We start from the raw sequence: 22571 nt of genomic DNA, 5'->3' as shown, positions 1-22571 counted from the left end.
ATTATACTATATTATGGGGGAAAATATAGGAGGGAAATAAAACTAACTAGATGGCAATCTATATTTTTATTTTTATTTTTATTTTTATTTTTATTTTATTGGTTATGGTAGTAACTTGGGTTATAAAAAGATGAATATTCCTTAGTTCATGGTGGATTGATAAAATGCAATTGTTTTTTAATTATACTATATTATAGGAGAAAATGTAGGAAGGAGATAAAATTGACCAGATGATAATCTATATTTTTATTTTTATTTTTATTTTTATTGATTCTAGTGGTAACTTGAGTAATAAAAAGATAAATATTCCTTAAATCATGGTGAATTGACAGAATGCATTTTTTTTTTTCTTAATCATATTATGTTATGTGAGAAAATATAGGACGAAGATAACAAAGATGATTAGATGGCAAACAATCTAATTTTGTTATTAGCCAGCACGGGATTTATCATGGTAATTTATGGAATATTTTCAGTAGGAAGCTTAATTTCACAGTGTTATTATTTTCTATTCTGGTTATTATTATTGAGATAATTATCGACTTGCAGTAAGGGTGTTGAAAAATTATAGTGTTTTAATCATCTTATTCCTCGTTAATTATATAAATGTGAATTTGGAATCATGTCCTTGACTAATTACACTCTTCTTATTCCCTCGTAATTATAATGCCAACATCATGTCTATCCCTCAACTTTAACTAATTATAATGTATGTTAATAAGTATATAGTGATTATCCTGAGCCTAGTTCTTGTATAAAGCCTGTACAAGTATTATACAAGATGTATAATCACATCCTCGGATATATACAAGATGTTCAATAAAATAAACAAAATCCTTAATCAAAGTCATTTAATCAGCCTAATTAGTAGAGTATCATCCAGATCATATCAATCCAGAAAATTTAAAAAATTCAAGGTCACTTCCTACATTTTATACAGCCCACTATATTTATATAAATAACCATGTTTTTAAGTATACATAAAGTAACCAATCAGAGAAACTCCCTAGAAAGAGAGACTCCCTAATCGGAGTTCTAATCAATCTAAATGGAATTAGAACATTATCCAATGCAGTAAATTAACAAATAAAATCAAGGTCACTTATACACCTTGTACACTTGTATAGTCAACTCTCTAGGTATATACAAAATCAAATCCTAATCAAGGTTCCTAGTCAAGGTCGTATAATCAAACTAAATAAGAGTAGACATAATTCACTGCAATAAATTTAAAAGCTTTAAATTGTCGTCTATTATCCAATAAATTTTAGATATTGCAATTATACATCTTCCTATCAATCATCTCTGCACTCAAGTCCAAAGATGTACCCATATCTCACCAAACCATAACTCCAGAAGTTCTTTGTTACCAATATAAAGTGTTAAAAAATAAATATTGGGTGCCCCAAAGTTCACGCAAGAAGTAATTTTGCTAGAAAACACAGGTTTTTAATTAACAATTGAAGATGCTTCTCAACAATGAAGACGCGTTGTTACTGCACGTAGCGCTCCATTTTTAACACTTTGACTGCCATGTTGGTCATATGTGACCGGCCACGGCTTCTCCTGTGGCGCTACCGGTGGTCATTGGTGACCGGAGCGCTTGTACTACTCGTAAAACTGCAATTGTAAAAATTGAATGAAAATTGACAGTTAGTGCATTTCGAATATAACCGCTAATTAGAAGATACTTTGAAATAAAAAATGCCCCATTGAACAATTCAAAATTTTTATTAGAACGTCGATCGACAAAATATTCAAACACATCTTGCATCTATCAGGGTACACCCCCGTGGCGTCCTGAGTGAAACATATGATCTCGGCGTGGCAGTCAAAGGGTTAATAACGCTAGATTTACGAAACCCGTCAATTTGACGGAAGGGTTGCTCCAATTATACGATGATAACAGATTTAGTTAACTTATATTAAGACTGTTAATATAATATATAATTGTTTTTAAATTAAACTAATCGTTGAAAAAAAAAAGGCACATGGTTTCCTTTACCTGTCAATTTGACAGGTGTCCTTAGAAATAGGTATACAGATAGCCTCCGTAAAGTTAGTGTTAACCCTGAACTGTCAGCAGTCACGCTGTCTGCTTTTCATCGTTGGCAACACTTTACCGCACAAATGGCGCAAAATTCGAATCTTGGGTGAATTTTAGGACAGTAAATATTTATTTCTAAATACCTTCTTGGTAATGATGGACTTTTAGCTTTTAGTACCTTGATCATACGTGTATGTAGATAAATGTCAGTTAATTGATGTAAAAGCAACTTTAATTAATTGCAAGAGTAAGATACGAGGAACCTGTTCATTTTGACTGGCAGTTCCAGTGTTAATCCTGGCAATAAGATTATGATACCACAGCTACTGAGCAGGCTAGTCAAACGCTTGAGCAGCAATTCAGCGCATGACGCTTCTTCGACTTCGCTTGTTATTCGAGGGCGTGTACATACACCCTTCTCAGCAAAAGGGTCAACCCAACGTCTAGACTCGTTCTTTCACCGTGGACCGGGACTTACACTCTAGAAACTGTTACCGCAGCGAATAGGTTAATCGAGATCCGGTGACGAGCAAAAAGTGAACCCACTGCCATGGTATTTAGTTCACAATAAGTTTTAATCCATTCATACCGCGAACGTGTTCCGTTTAATCTGCTTAAGTGCTTCAAACTCTTGGCGGATGAATATCGTTAAACGAGATGCGTTGCAATTTCATGCTTGTCATTTCTGACGTTTTCTCCTCGTGTCTTGGGTCTGGTTTCGTCCTTGCATGATGTGAAACAGACACCGAACCATGTTAACACGGGAAACATAACTAGCCTAGTTGGTGGTCTTGCACGCTGATTTTTGGTTATGTGTAGAGTGTTTCGTGATATTGTTGGATGGGACTTGATTCTACGTTAAAAAACACGTTGTAAGTATGGGATAAGATTTTTTGAAATAGGCCTTCGTTTTTGAAAAAATTGACTTTGAAAATGTGAGGGCGTGCACTCTTGAGATTCGAGTGAAGATTCGATAAATTCTGGTATTCGTGTGTCTTTGAGATCACATTTATGTTCACGAACATGGATAACGTGTAATGTAGAGAGTATTGAACTATGTTAATAAGGGAACTAGTCTAATTGTTGATTTTCGATTATATATAGTGTGTTTTGTAATATTATCAGGTGAGGATTGATTCTACGTTAAAAAACACGTTGTATGTGTGGGATAAAATTTTTAAAAATAAATCTTCGTTTCTGAGAAAATCGAATTTAAAAATGGCAGGGCGTTGAGATCTTAATAAAGATTTAATGAATTTTTGTTTTATTCGTATCTATGTTTACAAACATGGTTAACATTGTAACGTGCAAGCTGTTATACTGACAGAATTAAATTCACGACTACTTACTACATTTTCAAAATCGATTTTCTTAAAAATAAATTATTTAAAAAAAAATATATTCCTTTTCTTCGATTTATCTTTTTTATGCAGAATTATTATGAACACCCAGTATATAAAATGATAGGTGTAGTCAGTCAATAATTTTTAAGATATAAAGAATTCAAGTTATATACCTCCACATATGTTGTGCAGATAAGTTGAAGATATGTAAGATAATTACTGGGATTGAATTCCTTTTATTCAAACATTTTGTTTCTCTTTATTCTTCATATAGCAACGTCACGTATGCTGAAATAAAGATATAAAATTAGGAAAAAATTTTACAAGCAGAAATTAATTTCATAACCTCCAACTTATTGTTAATCACTATGTAATAAAGATATTAATGAAATTATAAATTGAAACGAAATTTTAACAAACAAAAATTAATTAGTCTCGGGACCTTGATCTTATCACTCACGTGATGGCTTAATTGTAACAAGACTACTTTGATAATTGTATAATAATAAGTATTTTATATCTCAAAAATTATCGAATGTCTATACCTAAAATTTCATATATATTGTTAGAAACCTATATTCTCGTATCGTACAAAAGCATGTTACTAATTAGACTTGAAAACTTTTGCTCATTACTGTACATCGTTATTTCTATTCCATCAACTGTACTTCATTTTTCAACGCATTCCAAATTCTCCGCTTAAAAGACGAGAATTGCACGTATCCTTTAAGTATACAGATGTGTGAATTCGAATTGGCATGCAGTTACAGAAGGTTGAAATAAAAATTCCTCGCTGAGCAAACATATAGTTCCGCTGCTTTGACCAGGAAATTGCAGGTGGCTCTGTTCCTCTAGCCGAAGCTCGTAAGCAGGAACTGGCGAGGATATCTCGAGGTCGAGTATAGTCGGTGTAATCGATACAGTGTGGCCGAGAAAATCTACCAGAAGCCAAAGTTTACAGGCTTCGAGGATCGAAACATGTAACTTGAAACATTTTAAAGAATATTGGACCTTCAAGCCTCGCTCAGGGTCGCTGATGTCAGTTTTGGTGAAACTGTTTCTTTCAAAATATTTGTTTAATAATATTTAATAATTGTAGATTAATTATTCATGATACAGTAATTATTATCAAGCCAATTATATTGGGGAGAAGGGCATATTTATTCTAGTTATTAGAGTTAATAATATATATTAGATAAATACAGTAGACATGTTAGTTACAGTATAGGTTAAGTTAGGTTAGATATATCAAATATACTAATATATTAAACACTTGAGATAATAAATTTATCTTTTATATTCTTGATACATACCATTAAAATTATCTTTTATCTCCTTAACAAGCTACTGTTTCAATTTTTAACTACTGTGAATAATATTTATTGAACAAAAGGTACTAGACTGTTTATAACTAGGATCAGTGAATACTTATAGATGTAATTATTATTGGTTCCTTTCCATTTGGCATTAATTTTGGCATTTAGCAAAAGTACAGTATATTTTCTTTAAACATGTACTATACATTATTTTACAAAAATGTACAAATTTTTTAATATTTTCTTTCGAATACTAATTTTCTATAACCTCTAAAATCTAACCGATATACAACGTGTTAATACCAATAACATGTTTTAATTCCAACAAAAGCATATTACATTCGTGACAAAGTTCAGTTTCATCTTCAACTCTGAATTCAATCCTATAGATACACACCGTATTGTACAATATCTCAATACACCTAGTACAATGTTACAATTCAAGAGTAATAGCTAACACTTCTTCAAATGGCTATTAAAAAGATCATAAAGCAAGGAGTTCATAAAAGACTGCAAGCAGAATATCAGTTCACAAATGACTTTAAACCTTTGCACTCCGCTGGCGCCACCACGGCGACGTCGATAATGCGCGAACGGTTATTCGAGTTTATTTTCCGCGATAAAGAACGAGCAAGAGAAGAGGGCTATTGTATAGATAAATTCGCAGACATTTATAATCTCCTTCCTTCCAAGAAAAGACAAAACTTTCAGTTCCAAAACAATTTTCGCGCTCGTGTGTAAATGATGTGCTGTAATTGATTTATCGAATCGAAAAATTGAGTCAGCGCACAGGGTAAAGTGCGCCGGTGAGTCGTGTGCTAGTTGCGGTTACGCCGACAGATGTCGCCACTTGACGCTTCTATTTACGCCCGCGGTGTATCGATTCCACGGGCTATACCATCGAGAATATGCGAGGATACGCAGCAAAAGGCCTCGCAACAACGAGGAAAAGGAATTCCCGCGCGGAGCAGAGTAACGATACATTTTATCGGCTCACGCTCCGCCGAGCGGAAGATTCGCCTATCTCCGTTCTATGCGCTTCTTATCGACGATTTTTGCATCTCGCGCTGCGCTTTCACGATTTTCAATAAACCCCAGCGAACCGCGCGGAATTCTTATTGATCGCGCAGTGAGAGCGTTCGAGTATAGGTTCGGGCGGGAAGAATGAAAAACAGGGAAAAGGAAGATGGCAATTAGATCTTCGATTTTTACGCGTGCATGTACGGGAACACAGTGAATCTCAGAGGCGAACGCCTCGCTCGATGGTATATCTGAAATTGAAATCTTGTTTCTGCCCGAAGCTTCTCTGGTTTGACCGGTGACATCGTGAGATGTGATTTTTAGCCGAAACTTGAGGAACGAATTTTAGGTTAGGTTAAAATATTTTGTGCACAGGCACGTGCATTTTTTACAGATTTCTGTACCAAAAATAATTTTTAGGTTAAGTTAAAATATTAATATATACGTGTGATTTTGGTTTTATAATTCATTTTTCTTTCTTTTTATAATTACAAATATTTCTTTAAAATAATATATCTTTTTATAAAACAGTTGTTCTTATTTTATATTTTATATTTTAATAAAAATTGAAACTTTTTGGAGAATGTACAGAAACTTCTGTGAATGACTATATATTTTATTCAACTTCAGTTTGTAGTAACTTCATCTATGAGATTAAAATTAAAATTAGAGAACAATATTTTAAGCTTTTATTCAATTATATTTTATCTAATTTGAATTTTGCAATACAATTAAATTGAAAAATATAAGAAGTAAAATATAAAATATAAAGATTTGATTAAATAAAAAATTAAATATATGTTAAGCAAATTAGAGAACAATATTTTAAGCTTTTATTCAGTTATATTTTATCTAATTTGAATTTTGCAATACAATTAAATTGAAAAATATAAGAAGTAAAATATAAAATATAAAGATTTGATTAAATAAAAAATTAAATATATGTTAAGCAAGGTATATATCCTTATGATACAATTATGTAGATTTTCTGGCTTTTTTATTTTGATAATAAAATTCTATAAATTTCTTTTTTTTTGTTTATTACAAACTTATTATGTTGTCTTCTAATGGTATATTTTATTGCTCTAAAATTGTAATTAATGAGAATTTAAATATATTTTATTCTGGAAAAAATCATACTATAGATTTAATCAAGTTAGGTGAAGGTAGATTTAAAAGTATATTTAATCAAATTTATTTGTACTTGAACTGTCAAATTGAAATTGGTTTTTTCAAATGCAAAAATAAAATTTTGTTATGCAACAAAGTGTTGGAAAATAAGTATTAATAAGATGTTAATTTGACATTTTCCTGAAAATTGTAAATTAAGCAATTTTTCCAAGACATATTTTATACTTATTTTATGCTATATAAAAATAATTATTTGTTATCTTTTATTATTATTGTAAACATCATTATTGTTTGTTACTCATCTATAAAAAACGTTTGTTAATTCTTAGAAGCATTCAAATATTACGACACAATGAGTGAGCAGTCAGAAAGCGCGAAATTTAAAAGTGCTATTCATTTCAAGTTGCTTGAAATTGCAGAATTGTCAGCAATATTGTAAACGTGACTAAGTTAAACTAAGTTAAACTTCACCTTATAAATTTTACATTTACATTTACAATTTTCAGGTTTATAATTTTAAACGACTTCTTGCAATAATTACTAATTACTTAAATCAAGAAACAAAATTTGATATATATGTATTTAATAGCAATATTTAAAAAAAAAAATGAAAATAACAATAAGCTAAAAGCAATAAAATTTAGATTAGCACATTTATTTCCATTCTCAAACACAGTGTTAAATAAAAGGGATTAAAAAATTCGCAACTTCATGCATTTAAAATTATTTCTTTTAGAGCTAATAGTAATTTCTTATTTCTATAATGTATAATATATATATACATATAACTTATTTAATATTTATTATTTAATAGTCATGTTACAAAAAATATTTTTATGCAGAGAGCATAAAATTCTAGCTTGCAACTCATTTTTGATTATGATTCAATTTTGTAAAGTACCAAAAGGCTAATTTCCCTAGGTATCAATGGAATATCTCTATCTTACTGAAGTACCAACTGAGCATTGTTTCGATATAATACTTATATTGGCTTGGTATTACTTCAAACAATATCGATATCGAAAATCGATACCAAGTACCTAAAATTACAGTAGACACTTACCACTAATTGGAAATATTGTGTTCTCAAATTGCTCGAATATAATCTGTATATTATCTATTATATTATCTATTAGAATTACATTTAAATTTTGTCACTAATAACATAAAATATTTTTCCAACTTAAAGATGAATATAAGAAATAAATAAAAATAAATTTTTATATTTTTTATAATAAAACTTTTATACTTCAAACCTCTGTATTATATTTATATTTTTATTAGATTATCTCCTTCTAACAACTGGTAATATACACATATTGTATATTATAATATAATATACATAACACAATTACTGACTTACACCAAATAGTAAAAATTATACATCTGAAATATAGATAATTATACATCTAAAATATATAATCATTACAATTTTACTTATGACAAATTTTAAGTTAGAACTTACCATGAAGAACCATAATCATTGTTCAAATTACTCCATTCGCATTGATGTACTCATTACAGTCCAAATAGTATTCAGAAAGGAAACAGCGGTATTAATTAATCCAACGACTTCCTGTTTGGCCTTAATTAAACAAGAAAGCTGCGTTTAAACAATCGTGTCTTCGATTATTTATTTTAATTGGGTCGTGGTGGCACAAAATTCGGATAAAGCGTAACTAACAATTTTTACACGGAGTATAGGGACCATTTATAACCTATAAAGTACCTGTAAAAAAGCACGGCAGCTTCCTGAGCTCGCCGCTAGAGGGACACTCACTGTAACTCGTTTCTCGAAAATACACGCGTCACCACTTCTTTCATATAAGTACAATTTCTAATTATATTTCTGTTGTAATATTTAAGCTACTTAGCTTAAAGCAAGATAACTGTTTATTTCTTAATATTGTAATTAATGTGATGTATTAATAAAAGAGGGAGGGAGGGGGAGAAGTAAATTTATGTTTATATATTTCTATGATTTTATAACCTATCTTTAAAATTCAGCCTTCAGTGTTTCCATTCATTTGGAATATTATATATGTAGTGGTTACGAAGTTTTCTCCAAAATATCTATTATAATTGTATCCAAAAAGTATCTTTACAAACTTGTATTAGGGGGTAAATGCAACAACTGAAAGTCATCGATATAAAATAATATATATATCAGTACAACCGAGGTTGGGTTAGATCGTACATGAATGTATTTTAACCACCATTCCCTTGCCATGACAGAAATGGGCACCAGTTTTGTTGCTTACTATCGAAATATCTCTATTCCCTCGAGTCCTCTACGTTTCCAAGTTTACTACAAATAATTAACTCGGAATTCTCGAAATGGAATCATAAATAAATACGGTGTCGGAATAACGGAATTATAATTGAACAGCAGCAGCAATTAAATTAACAGTGTTTGTTATTTAACGCGAAATTTACAGAAATATAGTACATTTGAACTAACAGGGGGAGTACGTTAAACGTTGGATAATGACCATAACTAGTTTCAGTATATAGTGAACACATGATGTACTATAATTATCATTGCGTGAATAATGAATTATTAAAAGCAGAACTAAGTGACTTTAAAAGGGGGAAAACGGAGAAAGACTTGGGGTTTAGTAATCAAATGCTCACGGGGAGGGGAGTGGGGGGGGGGGGGGCGTATTCTAGTCTATAAAACCTTCAAAAATTAATTTTTTTTATTTCATTTTTTGAAAATATATGTCTTTGAAAATATTTCTATCAGTGGATATTGTTGAATTTGAAAAAATTAACGAAGTTATTAGCGTTTGTTCATAGCGCCTTTTTCGAAACCATACTTTTTATCTCAAGTTTTAGTTGACCGATTACTACCAAATTTGGAGGTTATCTTCAGCACACGTATTTCTATCGTCCGTATCAAAATTTTAAAAGTCTAACAATTTTAACTATTTTTTTTTTGCACGCTAATGTCAAAAGAAAGCACAAAATATCGATAACCTAACTTTAAAGTACTGCCAGAAATGTTCTCTTCAATATTTTTATACATTTCTGATAAGGATGATAGTCACATTCATACTGAACAAAATAGACGTTCGTTTGTCCATTTCAGAGAAGGAAAACAGCTGAAATCGTGGCAACCGTGCAGACATGTCCAACTGAAGGGGCGCTACTAAATTAGCTGTATCTTCGCCAATTCTCAATATTTTTTTATGAAAAAAATAGCGTATACTCCTTAAATATCGGTCAAAATCATGCCACAAACCTCGGTACGATAATGTCTTCATGCTTCTTAAAAAAAAATTCTAAATAGCACCTAAGAGATTCACATGCAGACTGGAATACCGCCTTAACGCCGGCAGCAGATTTCATTTAGACAAACAAATCACGTGGATTCGCCGATGAAAACAGGGAACGCGAGTTCCGGAAGGAACAGTTGTCGAGTAAAGTACTGCATCAGCGTAACGTGCTCAACGACGCGTCGTGGTATATCTTGGTGCAATCGGTGGGCACAGCTAGGAAGGAAAAAAACGACCAGGGGGCCCCCTGTTACTTGTGAAATACGCGCGTTCTTCTTCGCCATTGTGCGTCGACTTTATCATGCAGTTTGATATTTATCGTCATACCTCGTGTCGGCGGTTATTCAGTTCAGCATTAGTGGAGGACGTGCAACGTTTAACTACCACCCCGCGTGTTCTCTTGTGTGTGCACTTACGGTGGAAACGTTGCTGTCAACAGCACTATGTGAAGCGATTGCACGTGCGAGAGGTAGATACCACGTTTGAACGTTTTAGAGATTGGATATGAGAGATTGGATAGCTAACTCCACGTGTATGATGTAGCGGGGTCTTAAATCAAAGCGTCAAGCACCGGCACTGATTGATACAGCGACATCTAGGGTTCCATGTAAGGTTCCGCGCTTTTCCGACAGAGGGAGCAGCTTAACTAACAATAAGATAGAATGGGTGTCCCAAACTTTACGCAAGAAGTAATTTTGATAGAAAACACGGGTTTTTAATTGGAAATTTAAAAGACGCGTTGGTCTTTCGTGTCACGCTGTCTTTTCTTTTTGTTGGCAATACTTTACCGCACGAATAGCAAAATTCAAATCTTGCGCGAATTTTGGAACACGCTATAGAGAAGCATTACGCAAAGTAAGATCTTAAGTTAGAGTATCAAATAGTGATATTGATTGATGTCACATTATTGATTGCAAAGATAGAGCAAGGTGCTAAGTTAAAGAATTAAGCAGTGGTACCAACTGGTGCAATGACTATGTGCATACATTATTTCATCTTTTTTGATTGGAGATTGAAATACAATTGAAGTATAATCAATAAAAAAATGTATAAGACATTTTACTAGCACCAGTTTGAGTCAGTTACATCTAATATTGCATGTAATATTTTTTCAACATAAATTTATGCTAAAATATAGTAGTATGATATAGCAAGGCCTTCGGTTAAGATTTCAAGTAATAATAATGATAGAGACAGTGGTGCTGGTGTCGTATGCAGTATTCTGTGTTGATTAATAGCTACCAAACTTTGGTTAAGTGTAGTAATCTCATGGTATAGCAAGGTCTTATGTTAAAGTTTCAAGTAATGACACTGATTGATTCAGTGGCGCTAGGATCGTATGCAATATTTTACGTTATTTGATAGGGTCTAAACTTTGGCTGAGTGTAGTAACCTCCAAGGTGTAGCGGTGTCTTAAGTTTCAAGTGGTGACAACAATTGATGCAGTGGCGCTAGTGTCGCATGCAGTGTTCCGAGTTGCTCGATAGGGACTAAACTTTACCAAAGTGTAATAGCGTCTATGATATAGTAAGATCTTAAGTAAAGCTTTGAATAATGACTAAATAGATCCTATTATACATATATCAGTTAGTATTATTATTTAATCGAACAATTTAATTTCCATTTATTAATTATTTAATAAAATTTATTAAATTAGTCCTATCCAAGTAATTGAAATCGTTATTATTTTCTATGTTTACTATTATTATTCAATTATTTATATGATGTATAAAAATAATTATATGTATAAATATTATTATTTAACTAGAAATGTAACTGTTGTTAATATAACTATTCTATTTAATTCTGATTAATTATTTAATTATCAAATTATCTATAAATATTATAAATATTATTATAATATACTATAATAATAAATATTATTAATTTATTAGCTATAAATATTATTTAAATCGATAAGTTATTAAACTATCATTATTTTCTTTAACTTCGTTATTTTTAAATATTACAAAATTCTGCTTTTTTCGTTTGTATTATTATTGAATTAAAAATAAAGATAATGTTTACTTATCTTTAACGAATATTTACTTGGAGGAATTATGCGATTCTACATATGGTCGAAGTGCTCTTCGACTATTTCGAATTCGAAATGTTTATAAATTCCAACTAGCGTAAGCAACGTTTTAAGATAGCGTTCCTTAAAACGCCCATGCTATCGAGAAGCTAACGAACTTGCTACTCGATCCAACAATAAGGTTTTCTCCCTCCGTATCCTTAAAAATACAAAAATAGTAGTAATTTACAAATAAAAGGAATTAACAAATTAAATTTATAAAATAAATTTTATAAAGTGCAGTTGGAAATATTTTAATTTGTTAATATAACATTTATAAAAATTATTCATTTTTAATCTTTTTTCATTCAGAAGTGTAATATTTTTCAACGAAACAAAAATTATAGCATAACATTGTAAGTGTAATATTAAAAAAAAAATAAACAAAGTAAAAAATTAGAAAATTAGTCTTTTTTGTTCATTTGTTAGGATACAAATTAATTAAAACTAGTTGGGTACAGTGTGATTTAAATGTACTTTTTTTGGAACATTTCACCATAAAAATATTTCACGAAATATTTATTTTTCCAGCTTTCAAATTTCGTACACTTAAACCAAAAAAATATTGAATTTGTGAAATATTAAAATCGTAGTGTATGGAAGAAATTGTATCGCTGTTATTTGTTAGAAAACAAATATTTTAACATTTTCCAATCATTTATATAAAAAGTAATAATCAAAAATTTGTTATATTGTAATTTATTAAAAACTATATTGAAAAATTAACATAGCAAATGAAAATTGTTACAAAAAAAGAAATAGAATATGTCACATGAAGTTGTCGTTGAATTAGTGAAAAATATTCCGTGAAAGTCATTAGTAAAACTGACATAAAGCGTATTTCCGCTTGTTCCATTTAGTCTTCATAACGGTACTATCAGTTTTATTCAATGACAACTATATTTGTTTATTCTTCTCCACGCTAGTAAATAATATTTCATTTTCAATCAAACTATTTATATTTGTTTATTGCAAAATATTTTAGTCATACTTACACCACTATTTATATATACTATAAATACAGTGTCAACAAAAAGTTTTTAAACAATAGCATTATCTCACAAATTTACATTTCTTTATTACAATGTGAATATTGTAATACACGACACGATATTATAATATAAATTTCCTAAGAATAATGATAATAAATTTTCTAATAATAACAATAATAATACTTTCTAAGTAAATCTTTACAAATTAATTTATGCCTCACTCCTATCCTTTAAAGGCGAACTTACAAATTGTCTAAATATACTGTCATATTGCTTCATGTAAAATTGTATAATGCTGACGGTGACACGATTAGCAAATCGATAGGTAACTCTGCCTTAAATAGTTCTCCTAGGACCCTGAGTAAGCCCAGCTTGATAGCTGGAAGTTAGGAAGACGGTGGTGCAGGTCAATGGAGAGACTATGCCCAAGGGAAAGCAACCCTTATGCTAACAAATTGCTCGTGTGTCGTCCCAAAAGTTCACGACACGCCTATGGCTATTAAGGCTGCAGACGTTTATATCCATATGAGCCAAGCTCACTTAAATTGGATGACCTAATAGTAAACAAATCGAAACTGTAAGCAACTGACTTAGATGACTGGATTCTGGTTAACTCAGTATTTTTCTCAGGAGCAAGTTGAAGAATGATAATAATTTTTTTATATAGACTTCTATTGTTAGTGTGTATATACCACCCAACCAGTTTTGTTGTGGATACAGTGCTGCCGTTTGCGGTCAGGTTCATAACCTTTCCGCCTTATTTATTGTAGCCCCAAAACCCGAGTTCTTATTGGAGATCCCAGTCGCTATTCTATATTTCAAAATTAGTGTAGATATATTTCCAATTCGTAATTATTAAAGAATGACATGTATCAATAGTAACATACTTTTGATAAGGTATTGAAAATAATTCTGTTTCTTTGTTTTACCTATTCGCCACTTGTTTTATTTTTCATCAGTTTTCTTTGATTCATTGTAACACTTGAAGCTACTTGCCTACACCCCAATATCACAATGGACCCACTCTCCAACTTGAATCTATCAGAGAATGACAAAATAAATCAATAACAGCATCACATTTTAATTAGTTTACTTGTCTAGGGTACTTAAAATAATTTTTACTTTTGTAGCAATAAGAAGTATTATTCTGAGGTATTTTTCTTTTTTTTTTTTTTTTTTTTTTTTCTTTTACAAAAATAAAAAAAAAAAAAAACCTAAAAAAAATACTTTTTTTTTTTTTTTATTTTTGTAAAAGAAAAAAAAAAAAAAACCTAAAAAAAATACTTTTTTTTTTTTTTTGTTGCAATAAGTAACAAAAAAATGAAACCACATAACCTAACTTTTATATTTGTTTTCGTAGATTTTTCTAATATGTATAAGTATAATATACATGTGTATAAATATAAATTATAGAATGTCAGAATGGAAAGTAAAATAGGGAGATAAATAATCGGGAATATTCCATGGACATAACAAAGGAGAGCACTACGTGGCTGTCAGGAAATTTGTTGCATTAACACCTAGGCCAGGAGCAGAACACAGTCGCTAATAATGAAATTTGTTCAGCTGAGACTCAACGGACTTGTCAATACGCGGAGAATTAAATCGACGTACTTTCCTTTGCTCGTACATTATCTTCGAGTGCGGCTGTTTGCTGAACGGAGACGTCACACGAGGTATAATTGGAAAGTTGAAATGGAAACGTTCCGATCGATGAATGTCCCTATTGTTCACGCAATACGGTGGCCGTTGGAACGCGAGCCAGAATCGCTGGCAACAAATTGAATAAAACAGGGAATAAAATGACAGAAACTCAATGACTCTACCTATATATGCACTTGTTAGGACATGTGAAATTGTCACTTTAAATGAAACTTTAACCATACCTTGCATTCCTTTAAAACGACGCATATTTCATCAGAATAAATTTTCCATCATTCTTTACACATTTCTCAACAATTAAAAACCCTCATTATTTTAATATTTAAAAGATTCTTCCAAGACTACTTTTAAAGCTTTGTTCTGAAACGATTTATTTACTGGAAAAAATATCTTGATCTTTAAAAGATATAGATATAAAGAAACCATATTGTACCTGTACGAGATAACGAAATGCGTAGATACTTTTAAAGCTGTTTCGCATGACCATACGTTTATCGCAATATTCGTATGATGGATACTGATAGTACTACGGATTGCTCAAAAGATGTCTCGTGAAGCGACACAAGGGTGAAAGGAATAGTCCGCTCGTATTTAATTCGTCTTCGAAGCCTCCAAAGAAACACTGCCCTTGGCAACACTGATATTTCGGCCGATATGGAATGTACATGTGCCCCGTTTCTTTATGATTGGTTAGCAAAGGTGGAACTATCGAAATGTAACCAATCAGAGTCGCAGTCCTTCCACTACTCTTCTATGCATTATATATACATGTATTGTCTATAGTGGCATTCACACCCTCCCGAAATACGATATCGCGACACTGATTTTCGGTATCCTCGATCAGTCTACCGTTGGCGACTTTGTTTACATTCGAACGTCCGACGAAACGTAGAAACAAATCGAATCATTCAAACGGCAGCTGCAGTGCTGCACAGTTCGACCATGGCACGATTCGCGTTGTACGTATCGTCGTGTAAAGGAGTTCTTAGGTCTCGTATATTGTAAGATAAGGTACATCGACAATCTTTTTATCTTATGTTGAATTGTTAATACTGATCTTACATGATTCTATTTTTAGATATACCACTCTTGAGTAATAAATTTCGTGTGCCACATTTTTATGATTGTATTAAGGGAGGTGCTACTATTACACAATGACAAGACTAACATTGTTATACATATACTTACCAATACAATGTGTACACAGTAAGCATACCGTAAGCTATAAGTTTCTACAAATTCATTATTTTTACAGTCATAAAATAAAATCTAATGATAAGTCTAAAGACTAATAAAATTATAACAGAAATTCGTTGAGGATCATTCGAGAGCGTGAAGTCAAAGTAGCACAAAGCGAAGAATTAACACAAGAAACTCAGGTATGCCATTATTACGGTGTACAAAGAGGGCATTTCATTAAGAGAAATCGCGAGAAAATTGGGTATTTCGTACAATGGAGAACGCTTGACGGTGAAACGTTTTCGAGGAGCCAACGTCGTTTGGTTAAAATTAAACGCACACTATGCAACGTTGCGAATTGCTAGAAAAGAAAAGGAAGGAATAGCGGATATCAGAATTGTTTCCAAAAGAGAAATCGGCTCCTTGAGACACCGGAGAATTGAAGCAGAAATCAGTGATGATAAGGGGAAAAATAATTCGGTATCGATCACTACGGTAAAAAAAGCTCGTTATTCGTTCTTAATGCTGGTATATAGTGGTTAATTCGTTTCATTCGTGGATAAAAGATTCGAATAAAGATGAGTTTCGATTGAGGATAATTAAAGATAATTGAGATAAGTCGGTTATATTGATAAATGTGTGTTAAAATTATGGAAATAAGAGCTTGGGTTACTGTGTTGTGCATTACTTAGCAGTATGAATATGTTACAAAAATCTAAGATTATTTTAGAAAAACTTTTATTTTTTCTAAAAAGAATGTATTAGATAAAATCATATCTTCTGTTAGTATATTTGTTACAGATATAAACAGTTATTAATTTTAAATCTATTACGCTGTTGTGCAATTTATTTAATAGAAATATTAAAATAATATTTACAACACACTTTGCAAGTGTAATTGAAATAGACATTACTTGAGAAATAATTTGAATTTATTATAAGCAAGGATAATGGTTGATTTTATTTTAATCAACCTTTTCAATTTATATTTCAAGAGATGGTAATGGAAATACTTGTTTTGGGTTATATTTTAAAGCAATTCTTAGATTACAAAGAATTTGAAATATCAAAAAGAAAAAACTATTATTCCTTAATAATTTTAACGAAGAGTAATAAATATATAGTTCAAATTGTTAGTATCGAGTCGTCCATTACCCCTTGCTTAATAACAGTGCAATGTTGATAAAAATTATGAAAAGTTAAGATGCATACCTTTGAAGGAGACAAGAAGAACCAGTTTCTGTCTAACATCGTATATCCCTGAACAAAACTCGAGGGCCTAATGTTCCTTAAAACATCTCAAATTACATGTTTCGATCCTTGAAGCCTGTAAATTTTAGCTTCTGGTAGATTTTACGACCGCGCTGTATCGATTACACTGACTATACCCGACCTCGCGATGTCCTCGTGAGCTGTTCACGAGCTTCGCCAGAGGGATGGAGCCACCTGCAATTTCCTAGTCAAAGCAGCGAAATTGTCTGTTTGCTTAGCAGACAGTTTTTGTATCATAGCCCTTTGCAACCATATACGAATTGCAACTTATACATTTGTAGATTTATATGTGTATATCATTTCAATTTTTTATACAGAAAATTAGAAATATATTCAAAGGTACAGTTAATAGAATTGAAACAATTATCTAACCATAAGAAAGTTCTCGATTATATAGACTTTCATTTTCTTCTTCTATTCAATTGGAATATTTTATTCTTAAGGATCCTAAATAATACCCAAGCAGCCACAAACCTGGTGGGAAAGTATTAATACCAAGACATTAAGCACTTAATTTGGAAAATTCTGTGTTATGATTATCAAAAGAGAACAATAAAGCCCCCGTTTCTATTCTGTAGAACAAAATCTGTAAAATTAGGAAGACCTAACAACACTCGACTTACCTTAAAATTACCTTGTCCTTTTTTTTAGAGTTCACCGCAGAGACACGCCTATTTGTACACCGTTGCATTCCCTTTCCTCCTTACTCGTCTAATAGGTTAGGTTAGAATTAAACTAACCAATCAGTGTGCTTCTAACCTTGAAATTCATTAGCTCTCATTAGGTCCCTGCTTTAGCTGTCTGAAACATACAAATCAGAAGTCAGACTTATTACCTATTACCTTTCCAAACGCTTACGTATTATTAATTATGACAAAGATATCAACACGAACTATTGCTACCGCTATCGTTTAGTATCATCGGTAAGCCGAAGCGTTCGAAACATCTATCGAACATTAAACTTGTGTTCATCTCTAAATACAATCAAGTCACGGTATCTTTGCTTAATAATTGTGTGCCATCCAAATAATCAGCTGCTCTGTGTTAATTCGATGTGCAGCGTACCGAAACCGTCGTTGTACCACGCAAACGTTGCAATCGCCGTTGCTGTTGGGAATCAGATGTTTGATACCAAATCGGTACATAAATATTTTCTCATACTTAATCGATTTTTAATCCTTTATATCTTTTTATAACTCCAAAATATTTAGACGCTCGTCTGTCTGCATATATTTTAATAATTATTTTGTTCTTTTTCCTTACTATACCATTTTTTTTATTTACTCTTTTTTTACCATTATATCGTTATACCATGAAATAATCCATCTGTGATAGTTACTGGTTTTTTTGCTAAATTTTTTCCTTCGGATGAAAAAGTGTAATCGGTGTTGCAATTTTTTTCCTCTCATGTACAAAGAAAAATCCAATTATAAAGGATTAATGCAGTAACACGTCAACACAATGGAGTCGAGTAATCCTGTTCCCGCTGTTCGAGGATCGTAAAGCAGAAGTGTGTGTCTCCTTTCACTAGACTGTATGATCCGTATCGCGTAACCTGCAATAAGAACAGCTGGTAATTATGTACGTGGAGTTTTCCTAATTTTATGTAATTGTTTCAGACGCTGGACTTCGACAGAGATGGCCTGACGAAGCTGAAGAAAGCGATCAAAGCCATTCACAATTCCGGAAATGGTGAGTGTTATGCCGTTGATTGTACACTGGAAAATTTTTATCAAAGCATGATTAAAAATTAAATTTTTTTTGTATTGTTTTAATCCTTTATTAACATTATGTAACTTGGAAGATATTTTTGAAATATTTTATAGGATAAAAAGGATGCATATTTAACTAAAAAATGAAATAAATAATAATTATTGATAAATATTAATAGTAAATACTAATAATAAATATTAATACACGTAAATACATATTTAATACAAGAATTATATAAGTAACCGGGAAGAGGATGATTCTACGCGAAAAAACAAATCGAAAATAAGGAATAAAATTTTTTCGTTCGAAGCTTCGTTATCGAGAAAATCGACTTTGAATATTCACCGAGTGCGCGTGAACTTAACTCTGACTAAGGCAGGTGGACCACCAGTGGATATTCAAAGTCGATTTTCTCAACAACGAAGCTTCGAATGAAAAAATTTTATTTTTTATTTTTTATTTGTTTTTTTGCATAGAATCACCCCTTACCGATTGTACTATCGTTGCTGGGACATCCGGTATATTTAATGAAAATAAAGTTAAAGTGCTATCAAAATAAGATATATAGCTTCTATCTACAATCATGTAAAATTATTTCTTCGTAACTTGATGTTAGTTCGCTAGTTGAATGTTTAGTAAATTTAGAAGAAAATATCCCTAGATTTTTTTTAGCGAGTATCGTAACTGGAATAGCTTTAATGGCCATAAAATAGGCTCATAAATCCACATGATCATGTTTGTGCATAGTTAATCTGTCTTTTTACATCGTAATAGTTATAGTTCAGCTGGAAAAATCCAAGGAAGATATAGAAAGGAAGGCCATCTACTGTCTTGTTCAAAGAACATGCCAGTAACAAACACGTTACATACAAGGAAATTTATCGTCAGCCTAACCTATACTTACATACCAACTTATGTATATATGTATGTATAAAAGACTCAGCATATCACGAAACACAAATTATTTAGAACTGCAATCACCTCAGAATTAATATAATTTGCACAAGATTTAATTATACAATACAATCAGAATTTAGTCATGGAATATATTTGGAACTTAATCATACTAGAATTCATACCAGGTTTCAATCATTTCAATTTACACATACCCAAGTCGTAATTAGCTATAGTACATAAAGTGTAAATACATACATATATATATGAGTATAATACTACCAACGTCACAATTAATTCATCTATCTCATTCACTTACTCAAAGATTCACAAATAATATATAAAATACGTCTGAAAAATTGTTTATCTGGCTTATTGTGGAATTTAAAATCCTACTTTGGACAAAAAAAGTTTCGAATTTTAAATTAAAAATAATTTTCATTATTTCATCTATTGCAGATTACAGTCATAGGTTAGGTGGTTATGTTAGGTTTACACGTATCAAGAGATCTTGACTTGCATTTCCTTTCTCTTGGTTATTTTATTACTTTTAATCTTAATACTTTAATGCTCAATGAATTCTAACACTTTCGTTGAGATATCTTGCGTAGAAAATTTCGTAATTGCACTGATATTTAATGTACAAAAGTATCGTACCATATCATGAATATACGATTATAATATTTTTCTAGTAAGCAGACAAAGAGAGAATATAATTAATCGAACATTGTAGATCATAATAGAATGAACACGCTTTCAGGGATTAAAAAGTAACTAACAAGACACCAGAACGTATTCTGTTTCTTTTTGTGAGACTGATCGATCACGTGGCCCATATTTGACGCTCCTAAATATAGATGGCCTCAAGGATAACGTTTTACTAAATGTTTTCGTGCGTCTAGGGCGAAGTTATATGGTTATTGCAATAATTGTAATAAATTTGTCCAAAGGAATTAAGAAAAGAAAAAACGGACAAACATAAACATCGTGTGAAAATACATTACGAGAAATTTCGATTCGTCATAAAAATTAATTAAAATTAACCAATTTCAATTTTTATTATTTTTCTTTCAATGAAGGAAATGTGCAAATTGACGTAATAATACAGGGTCATGTTTATGATGTTAAATACGAGACAGGTTGACACAACTCGAAACCAGATAATTATATACAAATATGTAGTCGCTTGTCGAGAATATCGTATTTCAACGTATTTCGTAACCGGAGTGTACAGTTTGTATTTGATATACCAACCTGCTATCAAACAATAAACGTAATTATAAACTTATTAATACGAAAACGTATAATAGAAGCAAATTTAATATCCTGTCGTCGACGATGCTGCTTTTAATTATAATTTCATATACAACTTGCTTGCTACTATTAATCTAAATTAATAGGATAATTTTTTAATAAGACACAAAGAAAAGTAACTAGAAAATTACTAGAAAAATAGGGATGTTCCAATAAAAGATACAATTCTTTTTTTGTGATACAATATTTCTCTTTTTCTTCTTTCTTTATTATCATTAAACTTTGTTTATTGTTTCTTCAAACATTGTACATTTTTTTTTTTAAGTAAAACTAGTTATACTATGAAAAATAAATTTAGCTTTAAAGAATATTTTTTACGTTCTTATGAAAGTGGTTCATACAAAATAAATGTTTTAATAAAGAAATAAAGTTGTAATAAGAAAATAACTGGAAATTAATAGAGAATTAATTATTTATGTCTTGATTTACTCTTTTCTGTTGCAGCCCATGTCGATAACGAGGTGTACCTTGGAAGGGCCCTGGAAAGGCTTGGAGATGCTGCTTTGAAGGAACAGGAACCGGATATCGGTGCTGCTTTCCTGAAGTTTGCGGTTGTCACGAAGGAACTGAGTGCTCTGATGAAGACTCTGGTATGCAAAACTACTTTGTAACGGGGTTTGAAAATAATCATTTATTTTTTGAAAATACTTGAAAATTTCAAATCAATTCAAATTCAAAAATTTGAAAAAATTTGTTATATTTAAATATTAACACGATTAACGTTGAAAAAATATCTAATAAATAAATATAAAATTATAAATATGAATATTGCTTTGATAATTAAATGTTAATTTATTGAATTTTGTGTACTGTGGTTATCAAACTATTTTTATTACATTTTCTTGGTGCAGAGCAAATGCGTTGTTTCTATAATTTTTTGTTTCTAAAAATAAATCATTCTTATTTTCACTTTGTTATTTATCTGTTTATTTATTAAATTATTTATTTATTTATAATGTCACTTTCTTAACAATTCTTTGAATTAATTTCACTGTGTATTTCTTCATCATGGTATAAAAATATCACCTGAAACTAGATCTATTTAAAGTTAATTCAGTTATGTCTAATTTAAATATATATCTTGATTTATATTACCATGATCATTGAAATGTACCAATTGCTTCTTCGAACCTACAATCATGATTTTTTTTATCACCTTGAATGTATTTGTCTGGATACATTAATATTATTTTTTCTTCTATAACTTTATTATAATATAATTTTATATTTTATAATTTATTATATAATTTTAGAATACTAAATTCATTTATCATATATATATATATATATATATAGATTTTAATAATTCTAACTTACAGATGTATCAAAGTTATTA

At 30.9% G+C, this 22571-nt stretch overlaps 1 protein-coding gene across 10 annotated transcripts in view; it reads left to right on the top strand.

Annotated features, from left to right (window-relative positions):
* Positions 1-22571, top strand: part of LOC108549573 (arf-GAP with SH3 domain, ANK repeat and PH domain-containing protein 1) — a 68605-nt gene that overhangs the window by 35403 nt on the left and 10631 nt on the right. For all 10 annotated transcript variants that reach the window (XM_017903025.1, XM_017903020.1, XM_017903017.1 and 7 more), the window contains 2 exons: positions 18934-19006; positions 21680-21825. In XM_017903025.1, coding sequence (XP_017758514.1) covers positions 18934-19006; positions 21680-21825 — 219 coding nt within the window. The remainder of the gene's footprint in view (positions 1-18933; positions 19007-21679; positions 21826-22571) is intronic.

Source organism: Eufriesea mexicana, unplaced genomic scaffold, assembly GCF_001483705.2.
Source record: "Eufriesea mexicana isolate 0111107269 unplaced genomic scaffold, ASM148370v2 scaffold2087, whole genome shotgun sequence".
Lineage (NCBI taxonomy): Eukaryota > Metazoa > Arthropoda > Insecta > Hymenoptera > Apidae > Eufriesea > Eufriesea mexicana.
This window is presented reverse-complemented; position numbering and strand designations above follow the sequence as displayed.